Genomic DNA, 24,243 nt, shown 5'->3' on the forward strand with positions numbered 1-24,243 from the left:
GAATTATCCACAACTATGCTAAAATCTTTTTCCAAGCCATGTAATTGAGTGAGCCCAAGATGTGTATAATTTATTATCTGAATTATAACCAAAATCTTAATTTTCACTAACTGTAACTAGAGGTCTTTCATCAAATATTTGTTCAGTTTTTCAGTTGAATACCCAGTATTCTCAGTACAACTAGAACTAAGAGTTAATTGCCATTAACAGATCTTACTAATTATGGTCCTATCTATATCATTCATATTAATTCTAAAAATTGAAAAGGTATAAGTATTGGGCTCAGGAGCACTTTTACTAGTAACAAGGTTCCAGTTTAACTGAACTGCATTAAAGACAACCTTTTGATTTTTCTCATTCAGTAACCCTCAACTACTTTACCAATTAAAATTGCCTAGCTCTACTAGGTAATTTAAATGATATAAAGTGCTTATGAGAAACAATTACATTAGTATCACATGGAATTATTCAGTTAATCTAAATTGGTGTTTTTTATTACTGTGTTTGATCATTCAAACAGTTGATATAATAAAATTGAGATTAAATTAGTTTTATGAAAAATAAACTGAACTGCTGACTGAAAGGAAGAAAACTGTTTGGCAGCATCTGCCATTAGCTGTATTTTTCTTCTTGAACTACTGATTAAATGGAAGGCTACTGTTTGGTAGAACTTACCACAAACTTTTTTTATTGTACTGACTGATTAATCAAATTAATGGGGTGATCAGTTACTTGATGAGTAAATACTAATTGTCTACCTCTAGGCTAAGCTCATCTAATTAGTTCTTACCCCATCCCTCACTGTTGTTGTTTGAGTAACTGATTGTGTGGCATGTTATCAAAAATGTTTTGAAAACTTGCACATTTCAAAAACTACACTTTCCATTATCCAGAAAAATCACCTTTGAAAAAAAATGTTAACAGGATGAGATTTCCATTTGATGAATTATGTTGGCTTAGTGAAATATTAAAATCATGACATATTAAGGGATTACTGTCTCTTGCATTTGGGTTAAAGGAACTTTTGTGCTCAAATCTTTGTCACACATGAGCTTTTAACTGTTAATCCTAGCAGTACAGGCACCAGAACCATAAATTAAGGACTACCAGCAGAAAAGTATTAAAGGAAACACTTGAATTATATAAAATTTATTATGTTTATCTGATGTAGTGTTGGGTCACAATTCACTGTCAGAAGGTCCAGTTCACTCTGTGCCAGCAAGGAAAATTAGGTTATTGTTGTGAAATACTGTAGTGTATGAGAATTAAGGTGTGGCTACTTGTAATGGGTATTTTCAAAATCTACTTTTTATAATTATCATGTTTAAAACATTAGATATATTAAATTTATGGGTCCATAATATTTCCTGAGTTTGAATTCTCACAAAAATACTGCCAAAAATTTAATCTGGAGGTGTTGAAAAGATTAAACCTTTAATTATACATGGAGATAATTTTATATCTTCTTAAACAAACAATAGGTATATCTTAGGTAAGTTTGTGGTATTGATGGAAAGTGATTGATATATTTTTTTTACTTTGTGAACTTTATAATTCTGTGTACTGAACAAAGTACTATACAGTTATCCACTGGTAACACTATTCATGTTACAGAAGTTAGATTTACTGCTTAGTTTTAAATGGAATTGCATCTATTTAAATAAAAGCAGCAGAGTATGGATTCTAAAAATGTTACTTTCAATTCACACAAGTAGGATATCAGCTTGCAAAAATGTATATTATGATTAACATGTAATTTATTCAAATTGTGTTCAGCTGACCTACTTTTATGGCATTTGTTTTTCTCAATTACATTTACTTATCCTTTGTGCTTAGTTTCTGGCATCATTTTGAAAGAATATGAATTTTTAGTAAAATTTAAAAATATTCAGCATCAACTGCATGTATTAATGTCAGAAGAGAAAGAGCTATATTTTAAATATCAACATGGCATATTTTAGTTCTATTATTTAAACTTTTATTTGCTTTTGAAAAACTACTCTGCAGTGTTGTGCAAGTTATTACTGAATATGAAGACTCAGTTACTTGACAAAAATAGTATACCTTTATTTCAGTTTCATGATTGTTTTAAAAACCAAAAATTCATGTAATTAAACTCTGCCTAATAGTTATTTTTAGAAATGGCTGCAAGATGAAGTAGCCAGTATATTCACTTTGTATTACAAAGTACCATTTATTTAACATGTGTACTGAAACAGCTTGCATATGATTGACAGTAGGGATCGATGATTGATAATATCTACAAAACAACACTGACTTCCCACCATAAACTTAAACTATGTGGTCAAAGAAGGTGGTCACAATTTGTTTGACAGTGCAACATTCTACTTTTTTTTTTTAATAAGTTTCTGTGGTCAGACATACTGCAGTTTTTGAAAAATTTGGAGGAATATTAATTTCTGACAATTTTTACTTTCATGTTTTTTCTGTAAAAGTTAGACTAGATTAGCATTGTATTACTTTTTTTTTAGTTTGGTTAATTTCAATCTTAATTAGATATTTATAAACAAAATAAGATTTCAGGAAATAGTTTCTTAATCCCTGAAAATATGCTGAAAGTCATATTTGGATGGGGTTGTTTCTCAACCTACCATGACACTTTTCCTGGTCATCAAGGGGATCTAGTTAGTCTCTTGGATCTCTTCACTATTCTACCTCTTCAGATTGAAATTGGGTCTTTTCTGTAACTTATATTGTACCCTTAATAGATAAATATAGCTAAAGAAATACCAATTGGCTACAGAAGTTGGCTGTAAAATAAATTTGCCATTTCTGTGTATGTGTACAAATGGTTACATTTAACAATAGCTTTTTGTATTATGAAGAATTTTAATGTGTCAAATGATCTGTTATCACTAAGCTTTTATGTTTTATGTGAAATATTTGTAGAAGCTATACAGAATGTATAGCTTCAGACTGTACTAAACTGTGAATTAATAATTGTTTATATAAATATTGAATTTTTTCATTCTTTTTCTCCAGAATGATTACCAGATAATCAAAAGATTTGTTCATTTCTTGGTAAAATAAATCATGTCCTCTAGTGTCCGGACACCTCTTCAAACTGTTCATGAATCTGTTACACCAGAACAGGTATTTCAGATTTCTTTTTACACACTTTCTTATAGACAGTCATTTAGATCTGTTTAACCTGTAATGCACCTTAGTATTTAGGATTATTAATAAGAAACCCATATTTAAAATTGTTTCACAGAAGATGCTTGTCTTAGGGGAACAATATCTCTCCAGAAGCATGTTAAGAATGATACATTTTATTTGTATATGGTAGAGCTGAAAGTGGGTAGAAACATTAGGCTTTTGACTACTGTAGAAAAATATACTACATACAAAAAAAATAACTCGGTATATTGTAACAAATATATAACATTTCTATTAGCAAAACACCAACTTTGTAACTTGAAGTAGAAAGAAAAAAGTTTAAGATTGATCAAGAAGGGTTATATGTTATAGAACTTGTAGGTAGCTCTCAGTAACAAGATTAAACCTTAATTTTTATTTTTTTTCTTGTTGCCAAAATGATGAACTTGATGAGAAAGGTGTGAAACCCAGTCTATCAGTGTTTTAAGATTGATCAAGAAGGGTTATATATTATAGAACTTGTAGGTAGCTCTCAGTAACAAGATTAAACCTTAATTTTAATATTTTTTTTTCTTGTTGCCAAAATGATGAACTTGATGAGAAAGGTGTGAAACCCAGTCTATCAGTGTTTTAAGATTGATCAAGAAGGGTTATATGTTATAGAACTTGTAGGTAGCTCTCAGTAACAAGATTAAACCTTAATTTTTATTTTTTTTCTTGTTGCCAAAATGATGAACTTGATGAGAAAGGTGTGAAACCCAGTCTATCAGTGTTTTAAGATTGATCAAGAAGGGTTATATATTATAGAACTTGTAGGTAGCTCTCAAGAACAGGATTAAACCTTAATTTTTATTTTTTTTCTTGCTGCCAAAATGATGAACTTGATGAGAAAGGTGTGAAACTCAGTCTATCAGTGTTTTGGCACTTGTCACCTATGGGGATCAATTTTGGAGAATTTTCACCCCTTATAAATAACCTTGGACAATAACAAAGATAAAAGATGTAGAAATATATATCTTCCATTTTATATAACAAAAACTAACATGTAAAAGGATCATTAGTTTAAACCAACTGCTTTTAAATAATATAATGCCATTTAATACTTATTATGAGACTAAATAAACAACAGCTAGTATAATGAACTTTTTGAGATTGCATTCTGAAGTTTGCTAAGAACCTTAACATTCTTAGGGAGAAGAGTCTGCTCCCCCTCCTCGGACAACTTCACGAACTCGCTCCTCTGATGAGCCCCATGTGGGAAGATATCGTCTTCTAAAAACAATAGGAAAAGGAAATTTTGCAAAAGTGAAATTAGCAAAACATCTTCCTACAGGGAAAGAGGTGAGCTAGTAAGATAATGTTTTAGTAGTCTGTTCCACTAGTCAAATATCAAGCAAATTAAAGTTAAAACAAGTGTTTGAAATTACAGTGTTACTTAGTTGTATATTGTTGTAATAGCTGTTTAGTGAGTTCTGATGGATTTTGTTTAAAAAAAATAGTTTTTATAGTAGCTGGAATCACAATTTCATGTACTTGCTAATTTTCTCAAACCTTTCTTCAAGACACAAGCTTTGTATACATGCCACTGAACTAATTTCTAAAGTCACTAATTCATCAACTCGTCCTGATAGACTCAGGGTAACTTACTGATAAATTCAGTATTCGGTGATCCATAGACTCCATCCTAACTTGTATTTTATACTGTTGATGCATTTAAAAACTGTGAAGAAAGTTTGAGACATTATGTCCATCATACCATGTAAAACCTCCCTCTAATTAATAACAATACAAACCTCTAGAAGCATTTTGACTAAAAAAATTAACTTGCTGTGAATGGAATTTACATATTTTCAATGGACAGCTAACAGCTTTCTAGATGCAATTTCTAATATCAGATTTATCCATGAACTGTGTTTTGTATGGAACAAGTTGATATACCCCTGAACTGATGATAAATGTTTAAACTTAACTTCAACAGCAATTGTGTATTTTAAAGTAATAACTTGAACATCAACTTTATCTCAAAGTTTAAAATAACAAAAGCTTTCTCATAAACTATATTTTCAGTTCGCTTTTCATCTGCCACAAAAAAAGATTTTGAGGTGATCCCACCTTTGAACACCCAACATCTTATTAGCCACAAGAAAAGCATGGTTGTTTGAGAAGCATTCCAACTTTAATACTTCAATCTTGATTCCTTTTAGAATATTTAACATTGTCTAAAATATCAACCCAAAAAGAATGAGGTTAATTTAATTAACTAATGGGCTTTACAGTTTTGACCCACTTAATTTATAGTTTGTGTACAAATTTTGGTTGAGATTGGTCTAGTAGGCTCTGAGGAGTTATGGTGAAAATAAACCCATTTGATCTTTATAGAAGTTTTGCATACAAGTTTCAGTCTTTGTTCACTCTCTTGACAATATGTTCATTTTATGAGTAATGAAAGTTTTGGTATTTTTGTTAATGGACTATTAATTCCACATCCAAATAAAGTTGTGGCAATTTTTATTTTAAAAATTGAAGAAAATTTTCAAAATATTTTAAGGATAAATATTATAAAATGTTGCAAAAACTTTATTTTTACTTCATAAAAAAAAAAAAAGAAAAAAAAAAAGCAACTACATGCTCTGGTTGCAATCAGATTAACAATGAATTTATATACACACTGCTGGCCAAAATCTTAAGGCCAATGAACATAAAGAAAAAATGTGCATTTTGCATTGTTAGACTCAACCACTTATTTCAGTAGATTTTCGAAAGATGAAAATAAGAAAAGGGAAAATAAAAGTAAATTTTTTTTAGCATTTAATAGGGAAAATGTGAACACTATGAAATTAACCTAAATACTAGCTGGTCAAAAATTTAAGACCATAGTGAAACGAAGAGTTAATCGGTAAACACGTAACAAAATTTAGTCATGTGTTCCAGCATTAGTGTTGTGAACATCTCCCACCGACATTTCCTGTGTTACATTGGTTAAAAACATGGCAAAAGTTAAAAAGTTGACAGAGTTTGAATGTGGCAGAATTGTCAAGCTGCAAAAGCAAGGTCTCTCTCAACATGCCATTGCTGATGAGATTGGGAGTAGTAAAACTACTGTTACAAATTTCTTAAAAGACCTTGAGGGATACGGAAGGAGAACTTCAAGTGGTCGGTTCAAGAAAATTTTGCTGGCATTTAGCAGGAGGATTCGTCAGGTTGTCTGGCAAGACACCAACTGATTGTTGAGATTAAGCCCTTTATGGGGCTTAATGCAGAATTCAGTTCAAGAACAATAAGATGACATCCATGAGAAAGAGGCTTTAAAAACCGTAAACGTCTTCAAAGGCCATGCCTCCTTCCACACCACGAAACAGCTCAGTTAAACTTTGGTGAGAAGCACCAAACATGGGACGTAGAAAAGTGGATGAAGGTTTTGTTCTCCAACTCCCACCGGAGACATTTTCTACACAACACAGTGGAGGAGGTTCCATCATGATCTGGGGTGCTTTCTCCTTCCATGGAACAATGGAGCTTCAGAATATACAGGGGCATCAAACAACAGCTGGCTACATTGGCATGTTGGAGAGGGCATCCTTATAGACTGAAGGCCCTTACTTGTTTGGAAATGACTGGATCTTTTAGCAGGACAGTGCTGCAATCCACAATGCCTGCAGGGCAAAGGACTTTTTCATGGAGAATAACGTGATTCCTTTGGACCATCCAGCGTGTTCGCTCAAACTGAACTCCATTGAAAATGTTTGAGGGCAGATGGTAAAGGAAGTCTATGGAAATTGATGTCAATTTCAAACAATGCATGATCTTTGTGAAGCCATCTTTACCACTTGGAATAACATTCTAGCCAGCCTTCTGCTTATATTGGTCATGCCAAAGTGAATGTTTGCAGTTATTCGCAATGACAGCTGTGGAACTTGCCACTGAGACCTCTTGTTGGGCATTTCCTGCCCTGTTTAGGACTTCTTTTTGGTATGGTCTTAAACTTTTGACTGGCAAGTATTTGGCTAATTTCATAGTGCTCACATTTTCCCCATTAAATGCTATAAAAGTTGTTTATTTTTATTTTCCCTTTTCTTATTTTTTCTTTATGTTCATCGTCCTTAAGATTTTGGCCAGCAATGTGCATGTGTGATACATTATTACAAAGTTTGAATTACATTGTTATATAATGTGTATTTTAACCATTTCACAAAATGCTTATTTTGAAACTGTTTAAAATTAATATTGGATGGAAACTGATAATACATAATTAGTGGAGTTAGTTTTAACTTGTTTGCAGTTTAGGAAGAGAAATATATAGCCACACATGAGGAAAAATACTACTTGGTAAAATATTTTATCATTGTCTTGTTTCTTTTTAGGTGGCAATTAAGATAATTGACAAAACCCAGCTAAACCCATCTAGTTTACAAAAGGTAGGTTAAATATACTTTTCTTGGTTGTATAAGTATAATTCCTATTTTCTGGGTAAGATGTTATGTACGTAGGTGTAAAAAAAATCACCTCTCTTATGTCTGTGTAAGAAATTTGAAAACCAAATAAGTACAAAACAGAGAACAAATTGATTTACTTATGAAGTTCAGCAAGACTGTTATAGTTTTTGTATCATGGTTTCTGTTTGTGGTTAGAAAATTGAAAGTTGCTGGGTTTTTTTTTTTTTTTTAAACCCTTGAAAGTAAATATTCTATTTTAAGATTTAAGTTATCTGAACATAGTTTGTAAAACATGTTTTGGCATTAATGCACATAAATAGGTGTCTAGTGCAGTCACCTTCTTGTTTATTGTTAAATATACATGTAATTTGGTACAGCCCCCCCCACACACACACAAACACACAATTCAAGCTGTTTTTCACTAGTAGCCTGAGATGTAATTTTTGTTTATTAAAAGTTTGTGATATGTATATCCAGAAATTGAGTTTAAAATGTCTGTTAAGAAAGTGGGGTATGAAGATGTTTCACTGTGAGAAGAATGTATAGAGAAATTAAATGGACTTTGAAATATAATCCAGTCCTGTTGGAAACTTCCATGTATTCCTAAGTGTGTATTAATAAATGATGAGAACCCTTGTTCTTGGATATGACTTTACCACTACCACATGTATATTTATATACAACCTTTGAACTTTTAAGAGTGAAGGTAAAATATCATTAGTTCTAAAAAAAACATTTCTGCTATGAAGTGGTGATTTGAAGACAATATAAAGTATAATCTGGAGTTAGAAAGATTTGAATAGTTTGAGTGGGGTTTTAACAATAACTTATTTCTTACCTTGGAAAACAAAGTGTTAAAATAAATTAGGAATATATTTTAATTATATTCAGTGTAGTGTTTTTATTACTAAAAGTTTTCTGTTAAGTTTTCAAGTAAATATTAAGGATAGTTATTTTATCTTAAGGGCTTATGAAGGAAAATTTTTCATTATGAATGGAGATGTACTCTGAGCAGGTTAAGTAGGCCATGTCAAGAAGAGTTAAAACTAAGTTTAATTTGAATGATTCTGACAAGATCATGTCAGTGAAAGAAGTTTTTATTTCAGTTTTTAATTTCACAGGTGAATTTTGTATTGGAATGTTGAGAGTTTAAGTGGTTAAGGGATTTTTTAATTTGATCATAGCTCTGGAAGATGTGATGTATCATTCACATAAACTCTGTCAGAAAGACATTTCTTCAGCCCTATGTGTTCATGGTGACAAAGATATTAGCTGGCAAGGGTTCTATTGGTGAAACAATTGACCATTAAAAACATGTTGGTTTTATTTTCAACTTAGGTTTAGTAGTTGCATATGTTATTATTTGTTTAATCTGTCTTTCAATCTGTCATTACCAGGTATTAGTATAAAACGTATGTATTGGCAAGTATTCAACAATTAAGGGATTTCACGAGCAAAATAAAAGAAATTTTAGAAATGCGTGGAATTTAGTAAGTTAGTAAGTATAGATGTCTGTTGGAAGACGTAGCTTTGAGTGAGGAAATTGTCTTTTGAATTAGTTTAGCGTAAATATTAGGTGGGTTTCTTCTTTTGTAAATATTTATGAGAGATTGTATTGTTTTTATATTGGATGGTGTATGATGTTCCATTTAACTTAAAGAAAATACCTTATTTGCTTAACAATTACTCATAAAATTTCCATTCTTATGAATAAGTATGTTTGGACAAAAACTGACTGCCCTATTTATTATAGGGTTATAATTTAGTATGTTCCAATATATTTTTCTTAAGAAGTCTTAAGTTGATACTGTGTTAAGTGTCTGTCCTTCTGAATTAGGTCTGGCATGGCAAGATTAACTTGCAATTTGTGGATCACAGTTTTGAATCCTTGTGCAACCAAATATGCTTGCCCTTTTAGCTGTTGGGGTATTATAATGTGATGGCCAATTCCATTATTCATTGGTAAAACAGTAGCCCAAGAGTTGGCAGTGGATGGTGATAACTAGCTGCCTTCCCTTGATTCTTTCATTGCCAAATTAGGACCAGCTGGTGCAGATAGCCCTTATGTAGCTTTGTGTAAAGTTAAACTAATTATTTTCTCTATCTTAACTGTAAACTAGGTTGGTCAAAATGATGGACTTTATAATCACCATGCAAAAAATACAAAATAAATCTAAAATACCCTTTTTTCTGTCTAGAGTGACTTTAAATTGTAACGGGAAATAACATTTGTTTATCCTAAATAGCTTAAATCTTGTAGCAGAATCTGTTTCTACTTATTTTATTGTTCTATAGCCATTAGCAGGTGACTAATTTCTATCAAAATTTTTAAATTACTTGATGAACATGAAATGTGTACAACCCTATTAAGTTATGTGATGCAAGTGATGCTGGCAAGTGTACTGTGTGAAATATTTATTTATTCTACCTAATCTAACCTAAAAAGTTCTACTTTTTACATTTTAGTTACTTTTATAATAAGAATAGAAATGAAAAACAAGAAATATGGTACATGGGTCTCTTTAGTTAACTGTTGACAAAAATTCAAGTTTTCTTTTTTACTAACAGTACTACTGTTCTAAATGATTTTTTTTTTTATTTAATTAAATAATGCAACAAAAAACAAGAATAATGCAAAAACACTGTCCTACAACTACATTTTTCTGGCTTTCTAATTGTGACATACTGTTAAAAATTCAATAAAACCATCAATGTGTTTCCTGTGGGTATCAAGTTGTAAATACAGTTCTTTGTATTGAAAACAATGTAATACAATACGTCACTTCATAGATTAATATGTATGCTTTATATTAGTTATAAATAATATGGTATTAAATGTCAGAGTGCTATTGGAAATTTCTGAAAAAAGGTGATGTAGATGGGTGTAGCAAAAGGGTTCTGGTTTTCTACTATATGATCCTGTAACCAACTGAGATTGAAAGCTATAAAACAAAGTTATGCTTTGCCCATGTGATGAACATATTATAGTCAGTACCTTACATTATATTCTGTACTTCTTGTAGTGGTAGTAAATAAATTAGAGAATAGGGAGGACTTGAAGAACAAATCTCACAATTCTCATAGAAGGGGAGATTGAGGATTATTTTATAGATTTCCATATATTTGATTCATGAACTATATTTTATGCTATTTTAATTTTTATATCATGATAGTAAGGTACTTTAATTAAATTTTGAATGTAATTAAGTAAAATCTTGTAACATGTGGCAAATAGTGCCTGCAGTGAGAGAGTTAAGTCTTGTACATGTTCAAAATGAGCTAAAATTTAAGAGTTAAGAGTATATATACTGTTAAAAAGGTGGTTGAAGTCCATCTGGGAAACCAAGTTTAGAAGCTTCAAATAATATATATTGCTTCACATTGGGCAGTGAGTTGGTTCTCTCTTTCAGGATGTTGGGATAAATGAATAATCCTGTGAGTAATTAATCTGGCAACTTGATGATTTTAAAATTCAAGAACTTTGGTGTAAAGTGATGTTATTTGCAAGGATTACAAAATGAAATGTTAAGGTGATTTTTCATAATTTTTAATGTAATTTTTCAAAACTTCTTAAATGTAAGATTTTTAGGTTGATTCATTTGGAGCACATGGGGGGGTTTCTAATAGAACCGGATTTAAACTTCAGACTTCACCTAATTCTCATATGTAACAATGGAATGCCCTTAAACCCCAGTTCTTTAGAAAACTTTGAATTTTAACTATAAGAGTTGTAATATACATCACTAGTCATAAGTGCAAGGTGATTTTCATCTTAAGATTGAAAATACTTTCATTAAAGGTTTTTAGATTTAATTTTCATCACCTCTAGAACTTCCTAAATGAACATCAGTTTTGTTGGGTTTTTTTTTGCCAGTAGAAGTTTGTATTTGCTGTTATTTTTTTCTAGCATAACACTACAGGTGTGATCCTTCAGCCTAATCTTGTCATCACAAATAATATGAAATTAATATAAATTACTCTACTTTCTTTATAGAAGAACTGCAAGTTGTTACAAATTAGTTATTTTAAATAGCATCTTTTTTAAGTTAATTTTGTTATTTTAGTGATACTTCAACTTTGTTTAAATACTAAAAACCTAGTAAGCTGTAAATGTCAGTATTTGTTGTTTTATGGTATAAGTCCTGTTTAATAGTTTGCTAAAGGATAAAATAAACAAAAAAAATGTGGGTGTTCTTCTGAATCATGTGGATAGAAGTCATTACATTTTGTAGACTTGTATTTATGATTTTAAGAAACTTCTTTTATGAATGCATGTCCATAAATTTGATATCAAATTGAAGTTTGTAATCTAAGTTTTAGTATTTTAATTTATCAGTTCAAAAGTAAATTAAAAACATATTTTTTTTGTTACATGGTACATCATCTACATTTGCTTAGATTGTATTGTAAACATTATAAAATGTAAAGTTTACACTGTTTAATGAAGTAGAAACTCAAATGACCAAAACTGGGAAGCTACAGTATAAAAAAGAACCTTTTTAACTTTTCTATCTGCTGATATATATTTAGTAAACCCACCACAGTGTTTCCATCCACCTCTTCTTCTTTTGAAAATACTTGTTTACCTACACACTTTTCTCTATTACATGTTTGTAACCGCTCTAAAGTTTTCATTTTGTACTACATAATTCTGTCTCTCTTAAGTGTTTGAGTGAAAGAGGGTGGTCGAGGTGACATTCCGTTCAGAAATGAGACTTTACATACTCTTATGCAGCATAGTTATGAATTGCAATGAAATCTTGTATTTATATACTAATTTATGATTTTGTTTTGCTTTCAAAATGCATGTATGAAACCTACAAATTATTAGGTGGTATTATTAGTCATTTATTATTTAAAGGTCCAAAGGAAAAATTAATATCAATAATGCATAATGTTATGAGATTTGAGAAAATTTAATAAATATAAACATGTATACTGTTATGAGGTTTAAGCTGTTTATTCTAAACATTTGTAGTTTTCTGCTACCATATTCAGTCATTCTAAAATGGAAAAAGATATATTTCCTTTTGGTTTTTGGTGGTTATGAGGTTAGTCAAATTGAGCAAAATCATTGAGTTCAGCTAAAGAAAATAACAGGTGAAATGTAAAGTTTTGTACAAAATTACTTTGCATGTTAGACAACATTCTGAAAGAAAACTTCACAAAAAAATCTTTAAAGCATCTAAACTCTGTTAAAAACCTGAAATGTTGTGTATGAAACCTTAGTATTTACTGATAATCTGCAAAATTTCATTCTCAAAAGTTTTTGTAGGACTGTTGTCATGGTTTGTTTAGTGCATCCATCTCCACAGTCAGTTAAATTAGAATAGTTGTAGGACATTGAGTTCTTCGTGTTTGTTGTTACTTGAAGTTGCATATTTGAAATAAATATAAGCTAATAATGTACTAACAACAACCCTACAAAAACTAAATTAACTTTTATTGAGAATTTTATTTATTGTTTTAAAGTAACTAAGCTGTAAAAATTACAAATTTAAGTTAGGTAAGAAATATTTAAATACATTTCTTTTGTGAAGAATATGAATGAGTTGGCTACATGGCTTGTAATTCAGTACATTGTTTACCATAAACTCTCACTGTGTGATTTATTGATTTTTTAATTACTTTTTGCTACTTTTAGTAGTTATACACATTTAAAAAACAACAAAGTAAATGTATATATGAGTACTGAAGATATTAGCATAGATAATTGTAGTTGTATGTTACAAAAGAAGTAATTTTAGAGAGATGGGTAGTTTTATTTTGTATTTTTCTGTTCTGTGGTGGTGACAAATGTAGTCATGTTGACTGGGTCTACCAACAGTTAGTTTTAGGGTAGAGAAAGTAACAGAAAAGATTTATTGAACATGCACAATGTACATGTGTAACCCTCTTGTTACAGGTAGGTCAAGTGTGAATGTTAGACATTTTGAGTTACATTCAGAATTTGTTTAAAATTTATTATAATTGTATATGAATAAACTTGGCATCAAAACATAGTTGATAAATCAAGTTTTAATATAATGTAAATCTAAGATATATTAAAAAAAATCTTTTGCCTCTGAATTGCTTACTATCTGGACCTTTTGTTTCCTGAAATATTTTTACCACCCTTCCAAGAAGAATGGAATTTAACTTAAATTACTTTTTTATAGTCTTAAATATTACTCAGCCAAATCATATTTGTTATCGTCTATAATCTTGTTTTTTTATGGGGTTGAAAACTAAAGTCAGATCTACTTGCCATGCCTAACTTTCAGATTCTCTCACAAATTGCTAGTAGTTCTGACATTTTGCACTGCATTATTTATAACCAATGGAAAGTGAGTTTTATTCCATCAAATGGCATGTTTCATTACACTGTTTTGTTTACAGAGAATTGTATTTCCTGGTTTAGTTTTAGATTTGTTTTCAGTGGAATCACTGAATGTGTTAGCCAAGTTTTAAATGCTCTTGTATATAGTTAGTTAAAAAAAAACATTGCTTTTTGTGTTATTCTGTTCTTAAGTGCATTTTTTAATTAAATAAAAATTTACTTTAATGCAGCATTGCTGTTAGTGTGTGTGTGTCTGTATATATATAAAAGTAGGGTTAACTTTTACCATCTGCTGACAGCCAAAAACAAACAAAAAAAAACCTGGGTAAATACTGTGTATCTTGATCATATTTATACTTTATTATTTAAGTAACTAAACTCTAAAAATTAACTTGTTTGGTTAAAGTTTAATTAGCTGACATTAGGAAAAATAATTCTTCATGAATACTTGCAACTGGGCTGTTTTACACAGTACAATACAGTAATGTAAGCTACATATTTGAGTGATTCCCATTTTGTAAAGTGGAATTAATAGTTGGACATGCTTCAAAGGATAATAAGAATGAAATATAAGTAGAAATAGATGTATTCCATTATGACTTCAACCTATTTAGGATAAACAAAGGTAATTTTCTGTTACAATTTGAGGTCATTCTAGAGAGAGAAAGAGAGCAAATTTAAGTTTTTAAATTTTTTCTGGAAATTATGTTGATTTAATCAACTGAATGCTTATAGTGCTAGAGTAGACAAAATGTGAAGTTTTCTAAAGTAATTTAATATTTACTTAAGTTTAAGAGATAATACAAATTATGTTTGACAGTATTTGGATGAAGAAAAGAATTTTAATCTTGTCAAATATTTTGTATACTCTGCACAAACAACACTTTAAATGCATAAATGTGTTCAGGAGGGAATGTTTTTAGTAAAAATATTTTATTGAAAATTTTGATTATTGTAAGACTTCAAAAGATGTTATGTTTCCTGTAAGCATGCAAAATATTAAAGGTACACAAAACACATTAAAAGGTATGGTATGAAAACTAAGTGTCAATTTCTGGTTTGGAACTCATTTGAATTGACAGAACCCATAGGAAGGAAGTTAATTATTAACAGATGTATAAAGATTTGAGAGCCCTTTATTCTGTTCTGGTAGGATTACCTTATTCTTGAATACATCAAACTATTATTTTTAACCACAGCTAGTTATAAGAAATTGTATTAAGTGTTTGTTTTTCCTTATTCTGAACTATTGCATTTGTTAACTGGTTTTATAAAGTGATACTGTAATTTATGCTATAAGTGTTGGGTGACACTGTGTGTTCTCTCTCTGATTAGAAAGCAATTAAAAAAATATTTTATTTAGTTGTTTGTTTTATTTTTTTTACTGTATAAAAGAGGTGCACATAGTATTTTAAATATTTTAACTCCCCCTGAAAAAAAATACTGGAAGTTGTCTTCCATAATGTAAACAACATGAAAATTTAATTCATATCAGTGTTTTTGTATTATAAGCTTAAGAAATTAAACTAGTGTATTCATAACAAACAAATGTCAACAACATCTGTGAATAACCAAAATTGCCAAATTCTCCATTTTTGCAAAGAGTACAAAATATAAATCATTAAATTACTGGAGAATTTTCCATGTATGAGGAGGTAGGTGTGTAGCATATGAGGAGATAAGGAGTGTTTACACACATGGCATGGGATGTGTATTTTTTTTGCACTAATTACCATACTTACATTACACTCTACCATGTATCATCTTACATGCATGTTTTATTGCAAATTTCATTAGTTGAAGAAAGAAAAGGGAATTTACACAGTCATTTAGTTGCTCTTATTTCCCTTCGATTAAAAACTATTAGTACACAATTTACATGTTCTTAAAGTCAAATACTGTAAAAACTTTTTGTAAAGTTTTTGTTTTCAAATTGAAATGAAAATCAAACATCCTCTGGAATGAAAAAATAACAAAGCAAACAAATGCTGTTTGATCATGGAACTAGTTAAGAGTCAAATGTTTTTCTTGGATGTTTGAAGCTAAAAAAAAATCTTCTCTCTGTTGTACAGAACATTGTAGGATTATTTCTGCCTGTTAAAAATATTATATTAAAGATTTAGCAATTAAATTACTGTTTGTTCAAAAGAGGATACCATTTATTTTCATGCCTGTTTTTAAGTTTTGATTTATCTTTTTTCTAGTTGTTTAGAGAGGTTCGAATAATGAAAATGCTTGATCATCCAAATATAGGTGAGTTTTTATTTCTGTTATCTGTATGCATGTGTTTTATACATATTAAAAGTTTTGTTAGTGCTTTTATAATTATTAAAAATGAAGTAATTTAACTGCTGATTGTGTGTTTATGTCATGACTAATTTAGATTTTACTTTTTTGGTTTAGAATATTGGCATTAAACAGTTCTCTACAATTTATCAAAGTTCTAAATTCTAAATGTTTTTTTTTTTTTGCTGCTGTTTAGGCACAATTTTGCTAGAAACAAACACTCCTTTATACTCAGAGGTTATGGTTTAAACACACATCTTATGAATTCCACTTCCAGTGGAAAATGGAATTTGTTTGATACTAAATTTCAGTCCATGAAATGATTATGCCCAATTGGCTTGAAATCTATTATGAAAATCACATACTAGCTAAAACTCTCCACATGATCATACATATATTGTTGCAGTTCTGTTTATATATTCCCCAAACTCTGGTATGTTATGTGCCTGTTATGTCTCATTGATTCTACAACTCTAACAAATAGTACAATAAAATCTAAATATTTAAAGTTTTATTCACAACAATATTTTTATGAAATGTTTGCTAAAATCATGGTTTTTCTGTGCATTGGAAAAGGTGGAATTAAAGGAAATATTAGTTTCAATGATTTTTTACAAATTTTTGTCATTTTTTATAATAGCAAATACAAATAATATAGGCTTAATTGCAAATATTCATTCTTAAAACTATTCTCATTTCATTCAGATTTAACTTGTTTGGTAAACATATGCTAACTTACAATTATGCTCAATTTTTCCATTTCTTTGGACATTTTAAATATTTCATTTTTCTGTAAAATTACAGTGCTAATTCAGAAATGAATGCTGATAAATGTTGTAGCCTTTGAGCTACAGTTGTAATTCAAAGCACTAATCATTTGAAACTTGCAAACTCCTCTACCTTAGTCTAATACTGAATTCCTCTTAAAATTAGACCTTGAAAAATTGTCAAAATCATTCACTGATCAAGCAAAATATTTTTTTTTAGTATTTTAAAGATATACTTTGGCCATTAATATCAGGCTTAGGGGTGAAAAATTTCAAGTGGTTGAAGTGCAGTAAATTTAATAATGTAGCTTACATTAGACTATCCTTTGTGGCAAATTTAATTTAGGCAAAAATAACTCAACATTGCCTTTCCTTTATGTTTGTATTCATAATTGCTTTCAGTCCAACTTAGACACTAAGTAATAATCATTGTTGCATTTAAACTTGCACATGAATAAGATTGCTAACCAAAAGTATGTTGGCATACACAGCAAGAAGTTGAATTTATTTTCATGATATGCACAACAGTTTTACAATTGTAGTAAACCCAGTGTTGAAAATTTACAAAAGAAGTTTGAAGTAGTTTAACTTATGTTAGAAGTAACTTAGGCCAGCAGTCAGTTCTTGTGGAATTTGTTGAATTACTCATGTTAAATATTACATTTTGACAAAGAATTGTTGGAAACTGAAATAGGTTTTTTCATTCTAACTTCATTTTAATTCACTAATATTTTACTTTGAATATTCAGAACAGTAACTGTTTTTGTTAATTGCAACTACACTTTACCATCTTTTCGAATGAAATTGAAATTATCAGGTTTGTATATGTTGACCTATATTTTGGTTTTTACTCCTCGAGTGACGGAAGAATATTACTAGTGCTTTCATTGTCTAAACAAAGAGTGGAATACTGGTATTTGGCCAGCCATCATAAACTCTCTTTGGGGTAATGAAGGGTGGGAATTGCATTATTGACAACAAAATGAAGTTAGCTATTTGACTTTTTTAAGCAACTTTTGACTTCTTTTTTTTTTACTTTTGTACCTTAATTTTAAATAGGCATAATCAGGGTTTTATTTTATTTTTGTGATATTAGCCTGTTGTTAGTTTTTAGTAAAGTGGAACAGTGTGAGTGAAACCTAATAATTTATGTAAAGTAGTTGAATAGAACCAACAAAGTTAGTAATAAAACAAAAAAATGTCATTGCTATTTATTTTATGAGTATGGTGATAATTTCACATTTTAAAATGTGAACTTTAGACTGAAAAGTACAGTAACTAGGGATAATAAAATTTTGAGATATACATGGAAATGAAATATTGATTAATGTACAGATGATCACAGATGTTTGTAGTAATATAGTTTGGTTCATTTATCAAGCTTTTGCCTTATTAAATTATCATGTAGTTGTATCTGCAATTTTTACTTTTATAAATTATTAGTATGTTTTTAAATGTGTATGTAGATAATATAACAAATTTTGTTGTTATAATACAGTGAAACTTTATCAAGTTATTGAGACCGAAAAGACGTTGTATCTTGTAATGGAATATGCCAGTGGTGGTGAGTTTCCAAGTTATTTTAATTAATTTATTAACATTAGTAATTCACATAATTAATTAGCTCACTGGTTTGCCAGTTGTCTTGTTAATATTTTTAACTAGTGGAAAGAGAAAAAAATTAGCCATATCATGATCTGCAAACACTTTTCAAGTGTCTAGTATACATCTATACAAAATTTTAGTAAAAAATTTGTTTTTACTTAAAAATTTTTAACTCAATAATTTTAATTTTATGCATGACATTCGAACCTTTCTGTCCATGGCAGTTAATATAGTCTGAACAACTGCAAATGAAACACAGGTTTAAAATTAGCTATGGGTAAAGTTTAAATAGTGTAAACAATTTATGCTAATGAAGAGTGAATAAAACAGCATGAATAATAATTTATTTCCTGGAAAAGTGACTGAAATGAAGCTTCTGCAGTAAATAACAATGGTATCTAATGAGAAGTTTAGAAAACATGAAAACAAACCACACATCTGAGAATTTTTTGATAACTTTAGATTTTTTTTCAACATTTTTCTTTGCTAAATTTTATTGAAAGCTATGGAAATTCTCTTTTATTAGTGTAATTAACTTTATTGGTTATGGTAGATAATATCAACATATTCCAATAACTAAAATCCTTATTTATTGAATATTATGTTTATCATATCCAAACACTGCATATAAATAAAAATTAATTTACCAAAAATATTTATTAGGTGTGAATTTATCTTGACCAAGATAACTTAACAAAAATATTGTTACCTAGCCTGACAAAGGTAATGGTGATATTACCATAAGAGGTCAATTTGTAGGTCGCCAATAAATGTCAGTTTGTCCTTTTTTTTTAATTGAACTTTGTAACAGACAGAAATTACTGCACTCTGCAAAACAAAGTATCAAAAGCAAAATGTTATTGATTATCAATCAATATATATATAAGGAATATATAAAACTTTCTTGATAAACAACAAAAAGATGTAAATTTGAAGACAAATGTGGAAGCATCTTCAGTGATTTTCAAGAATAGTGTCTCGCAACAAAACTTTGGAAATTTCTCAAAATTACTGAATATTAACTCTATTGTTAAAGACAGTTCAAAAAGGTTTCCATTCAGAATTTAATTAAACTATTTGGTAATGAAGGTGTATAAATAAACTTGATATTAATAAAATGTAGTTACAATTGTAATTTTGATATAAATTTTAAGTACAAAAATTGTGATGTTTCTCTCTTCTCCTCTTATATAATTTATTTACCAACTGTCTGAGAAGTACAAAATTTAACATAAATTACTCATTGTAATATTGTTATCGCTCGGGCAAATCATCATTGACATATTTTGATAATACAGGGTCACTTCTCTAATTGACATTTACATAATTCAAACTTATAGAATACTGAATGAAGAAATAGATTTCTCGAATATGTAACAAAAAAACCTAATTGTACGAAAATGTGCTTGGGGTCCAAACAGACTCAAGGAAGTTGAACTACATCAATCTTTGTTTCAGAGCTAAATTAGTGCAAAATTTTAGACAGTGTGTAAGGAAAACATGTTCTGAGTGAACATAGTGTTTCTTGCATCTTTTAGCAGTCATTTTACAAACACTCATTGCATTGCACATTGGGTGTATAGTGATCAGTGCAAACATAGTTTGCACATGCTGTAAAGGTTTGATGGACTTTCCTGTCTGCAATTCCTGGACAAAGATAACATTGTTTTTTTTTTTGTTGTTGTTGTTGTTGCTGGAACACTTTGACCAGCATGCTGTCTTATGTCTAGCAATCCTAGATCTACAAAATCAGATTTGGTGCCTTTTCTGCATTGCATGTGGATTCTGGAGACTTCTTTTGAAGTAGGTTGTGTGCATTACTTCACTTCAGGAGAGATTGAAGTACGTAATCAATGTTTATCTCAATGGATAACCTCTGCGAGTCCTTACACACAATGCCTAATGAAGACACAGAGCTCCAAATCTGTATATTGCTTCATCTGTATGGACCCCATGCAACATTTTATTCACAAAAATTATTTGACTGCAAAACATTGAAAGTTTTAGTATTTTTGTGTCAGAGGATGATAATGTGATAATTACATAAGAATTAATATAACTGGTCAGTGAAAAAATATCGTCAGGGTCCATATGGACCCCAGGTGTACTGATCAAGGTCAATCCCAGCATTTAATACTACATTCAGCATCAGTGAGTCAGTGATTATAATGTAGACTTACGTACATATTTGGTTTTATAAACTGACTTGTGATTATAATATGAAGTGTGAGATGATGTTTGATTATATGCATCTTGTACAGACCTGGGGGGGGATTATGGGCGTGTTATTGGTTCATTTTGTTTAACCTTTTTGATTCAATGTTAAGAATGCAACTTTCAGGTGAGGTGTTTGACTACTTAGTTGCTCATGGAAGAATGAAGGAGAAAGAAGCAAGAGCAAAGTTCAGACAAGTAAGTCTCCTCTAATAGTTTTATTATATGATATATATTTGTAAAAATGTGCAAGGTATTACAGGTAAGCCATTTAGACCAACTTATAGGCTATTTAAAAAACAACAAACCTGAATACATGTTTTTTTCGAAGGTTGTTAGGAGCCATGAGAATAGTATTTATTCAGTTTTGGTTCCAGCTTTGTTGTCATTAAAACAATACACAGTACTTGTAGTTTTAGGCCATAATGAGCAGTTGAAAACAAAAAGTTACTGAGATGTCACTATTAGATAAAAGTATTTTCTAGAGTTGTAATTAAGATATGGTTTCAACCATTTGTTTGCAGTGTGTGTATTAGTGAAAACTAGCCATTAAAATTGATCCAGTTTTACAAGTTTGTGTAGTGCATAATCAAACTTGATTGTGCTATCAAGAAGGAATGAACTAAAATAATTTTTCCATGTGTCATGTAATAGAAACTTCAAACTTTTAAAGAATTAATAGTCAGACTAAACTTTTTAAATATTCACCTGAGAGAACGAGTAACTAGTGTACTATCATTGTATGAAATTAATTCCTTCCGCTTAGAAATCTTAAGTTATCAGCAATGTAGGTTGGTTCAGAATCACAATTTTTTTTTCCCCCATTTATGATTATTTAGATTGTTTCTGCTCTGCAGTACTGCCATCAGAAGAGAATTATTCATAGAGACTTAAAAGTAAGGATTTATATTTATTTCTTGTATAAAAAATAGTTGCACTATACATTATTATCCAGAGCTACAAGTTTGTAAAAATTATTGTATAAGCTAAAATAGTGACAAAGCTCTGTTAATAAAAGAACTTACTTACCTGTGCATATTTTTACAATTCTTGCATAGGACATGGACGTCTTGTTAGAATTTTTATCACACGATATTAGTTTCAGTAGTATAATACTTTTATTGACTCTGTTGCTTAAAAAAACCTTGTTCTCTATATATTAAGTATATTGGATAATTTGAATAGTCCATAGCAAGAGTGAAAAATATGGAAATGTTAGTCACTTAAGTTTTAGTTTTCAAAACCTGCCATATTTAGATGAAGTGATGGTAAGTCAAGACTTTACATAAAAATAAACTGAGAATTTAAGTTCCCCAATTAAATCTAACAGCCTTGTCTGAATAATTACGATTGTATTTATTAATCTTTGAGTTGCACGTCAGTTGACTCAAATCTACGTTATTATAATTGTAGTTATAAAAATAGGACATTGATATACATGTATTGTATTTGAGCACAAAATGTAGATTTCACATTTGAATGTTATTTTTCACATGCTGTAAATTAAGTTTATCTTACAAGTGAAAACATTTGCACTAAGCTGTCCTTGCTTCTTGTTTATTAAGATTTAACTTAAAAGAATTGTTTTACAGTCAAACAGTGCTAAACAATTTACGTAATAATGAGTGTTTCAAATTAAAACATCCCCATTAAGAATTAAGCTAATCATAAAAGGAGAATGACAGTGTTTTCTTTATCCTGAAGAATACTTCTATCAGTATTAGAAGCAATCGTTTTTGACTCGGGCTTAAGCATACACAAGAAATGAGGAAGAAGTGAGGGGATAAAAGACCTTTGTATAACTTCAGTTTTTTTAGCTTTAACTTAGTAATAAAAGGTTTATTAATCGTTGTTGCTCTTTCTTAAATTTCTAGGTTGTTACTGAGTGCTAAAATGTGTTAACATAGAATAACATGGTTAATTTTTTGCACTCTTAAGTGTAATAATTATGTTAAAACTATTTTTATTTGCTCTGTCATTCTATGGAATAGGCTGAAAATCTACTTTTAGACAGTGAGATGAACATAAAAATTGCAGATTTTGGATTCAGTAACGAGTTTGCCCCTGGTCAAAAGTTAGACACATTTTGTGGCAGTCCACCCTATGCTGCCCCTGAGCTCTTTCAAGGTACAGACAATTACATTTTTGAATTTTGCATTTTTATTAATATATAGGCTGTTTTAAACTTTAAAACTTTTTTAAACTTTAAACTTTTAAACCATTTAAACTTTAATTACAGTAAACCATACCCATTTTAAAATTGAACTAACATTTTTAACTAAACGGTTCCATTGTTTAAGCTTTCCATGCTATTTTTTGTTAACATGTCTTTAAACACATGTACTTAGATTATTCCATAGAAAAAATACATTTCTTTATTTTTTTATGTATGATGTCTGATAAAATAAATCTAATATCATATTATACTATTAGCAAGTATGAAGTACAAAAACTGGTAACATCACACTTTTGTTTAGTGTTTATTAAACTGATTAGTTAGTGTAATTGTCAGCCTTGAAATAGAAAGGCTCCCTTATTATTAATAATTGTTTTTTTAAAGGCAAAAAATATGATGGACCAGAAGTTGATGTGTGGAGCTTAGGAGTGATTCTCTACACACTAGTCAGTGGGTCTCTGCCATTTGATGGAGCTAATCTTAAGGTAGTCATTAAGCTTATTTATTGCACATCATTTATTGATTGTTTCCCAAACTGGTTGTTTTCTTTGGTCATATTTTTACGATAATAAATTGCTAGAATACAGTTTTAGGTTGGTATTTCTCAAATTGCAAAAAAGTTTCATCCATGCAATACAGTTTTGATTCATCTTTTTGCATTTGAAAGTTCACTTCTACTTTTGTTAAAGCTGAACATTTTGTTGTAGAAACTTTTGCTTAAGCTGTAAACAGGAAGAGTTTAACTTTCAGTATAGTAGGCATTATTTTATAAGGCAATATTTTTAAAGATACTGAATTTCCCCTAGTTTGTGAATTGTGACATTTGCTGTCCAGGTATCTCCTCTTTTTTAATTTATTTACCATTTATTCAAGAAGTATGAAATTTATCGTAAAATATTCATGTTGTCATCACTCAGGTAAATTATACTTTTTATGGTCTTCAATTATAGATTCCATTTACACACACTCGTGTCCTTTCAGAAATTTCCAGCAGTTCTCCCCCATGTTCAATACTATATTATTTATAACCAAAAAAGTCAAGGGTTTAATCAATCAATGACATAAGTTACATTGTTTTCAATAAAGAGAATTGCAATTTTACTTTAAGTTCAAACTTTATTCCCATAAGAAACAAATTGATGAGCTTTGCTGAAATTTCAACTGCTTTTGTTCTGCAGTTAGGAAGTCATAAAAAATTGGTATAGTTATAGGACACTGTCTTCATTTTGCCTGATATTAACTGTTGTTTGATGTTACCTAATTAAATAAATCCACAGAGCAGTAGTACCATTTGTATTTTAAAGACAAAAAGTAAGGGTAAGT

The 24,243-nt window shown here is 29.7% G+C and overlaps 1 protein-coding gene across 4 annotated transcripts in view; it reads left to right on the forward strand.

Moving 5' to 3' along the window:
* The window catches only part of LOC143226127 (MAP/microtubule affinity-regulating kinase 3-like), a 68,723-nt gene that overhangs the window by 20,965 nt on the left and 23,515 nt on the right, over positions 1 to 24,243 (forward strand). For all 4 annotated transcript variants that reach the window (XM_076456677.1, XM_076456680.1, XM_076456676.1 and 1 more), the window contains exons 2-10: positions 3,004 to 3,114; positions 4,312 to 4,461; positions 7,482 to 7,535; positions 16,077 to 16,125; positions 18,424 to 18,489; positions 20,872 to 20,942; positions 21,584 to 21,640; positions 22,736 to 22,871; positions 23,305 to 23,405. In XM_076456677.1, coding sequence (XP_076312792.1) covers positions 3,055 to 3,114; positions 4,312 to 4,461; positions 7,482 to 7,535; positions 16,077 to 16,125; positions 18,424 to 18,489; positions 20,872 to 20,942; positions 21,584 to 21,640; positions 22,736 to 22,871; positions 23,305 to 23,405 — 744 coding nt within the window. In that variant the 5' untranslated portion in view covers positions 3,004 to 3,054. The remainder of the gene's footprint in view (positions 1 to 3,003; positions 3,115 to 4,311; positions 4,462 to 7,481; positions 7,536 to 16,076; positions 16,126 to 18,423; positions 18,490 to 20,871; positions 20,943 to 21,583; positions 21,641 to 22,735; positions 22,872 to 23,304; positions 23,406 to 24,243) is intronic.

The sequence above is a fragment of the Tachypleus tridentatus genome, chromosome 9 (genome assembly GCF_004210375.1).
Source record: "Tachypleus tridentatus isolate NWPU-2018 chromosome 9, ASM421037v1, whole genome shotgun sequence".
Taxonomy (NCBI): domain Eukaryota; kingdom Metazoa; phylum Arthropoda; class Merostomata; order Xiphosura; family Limulidae; genus Tachypleus; species Tachypleus tridentatus.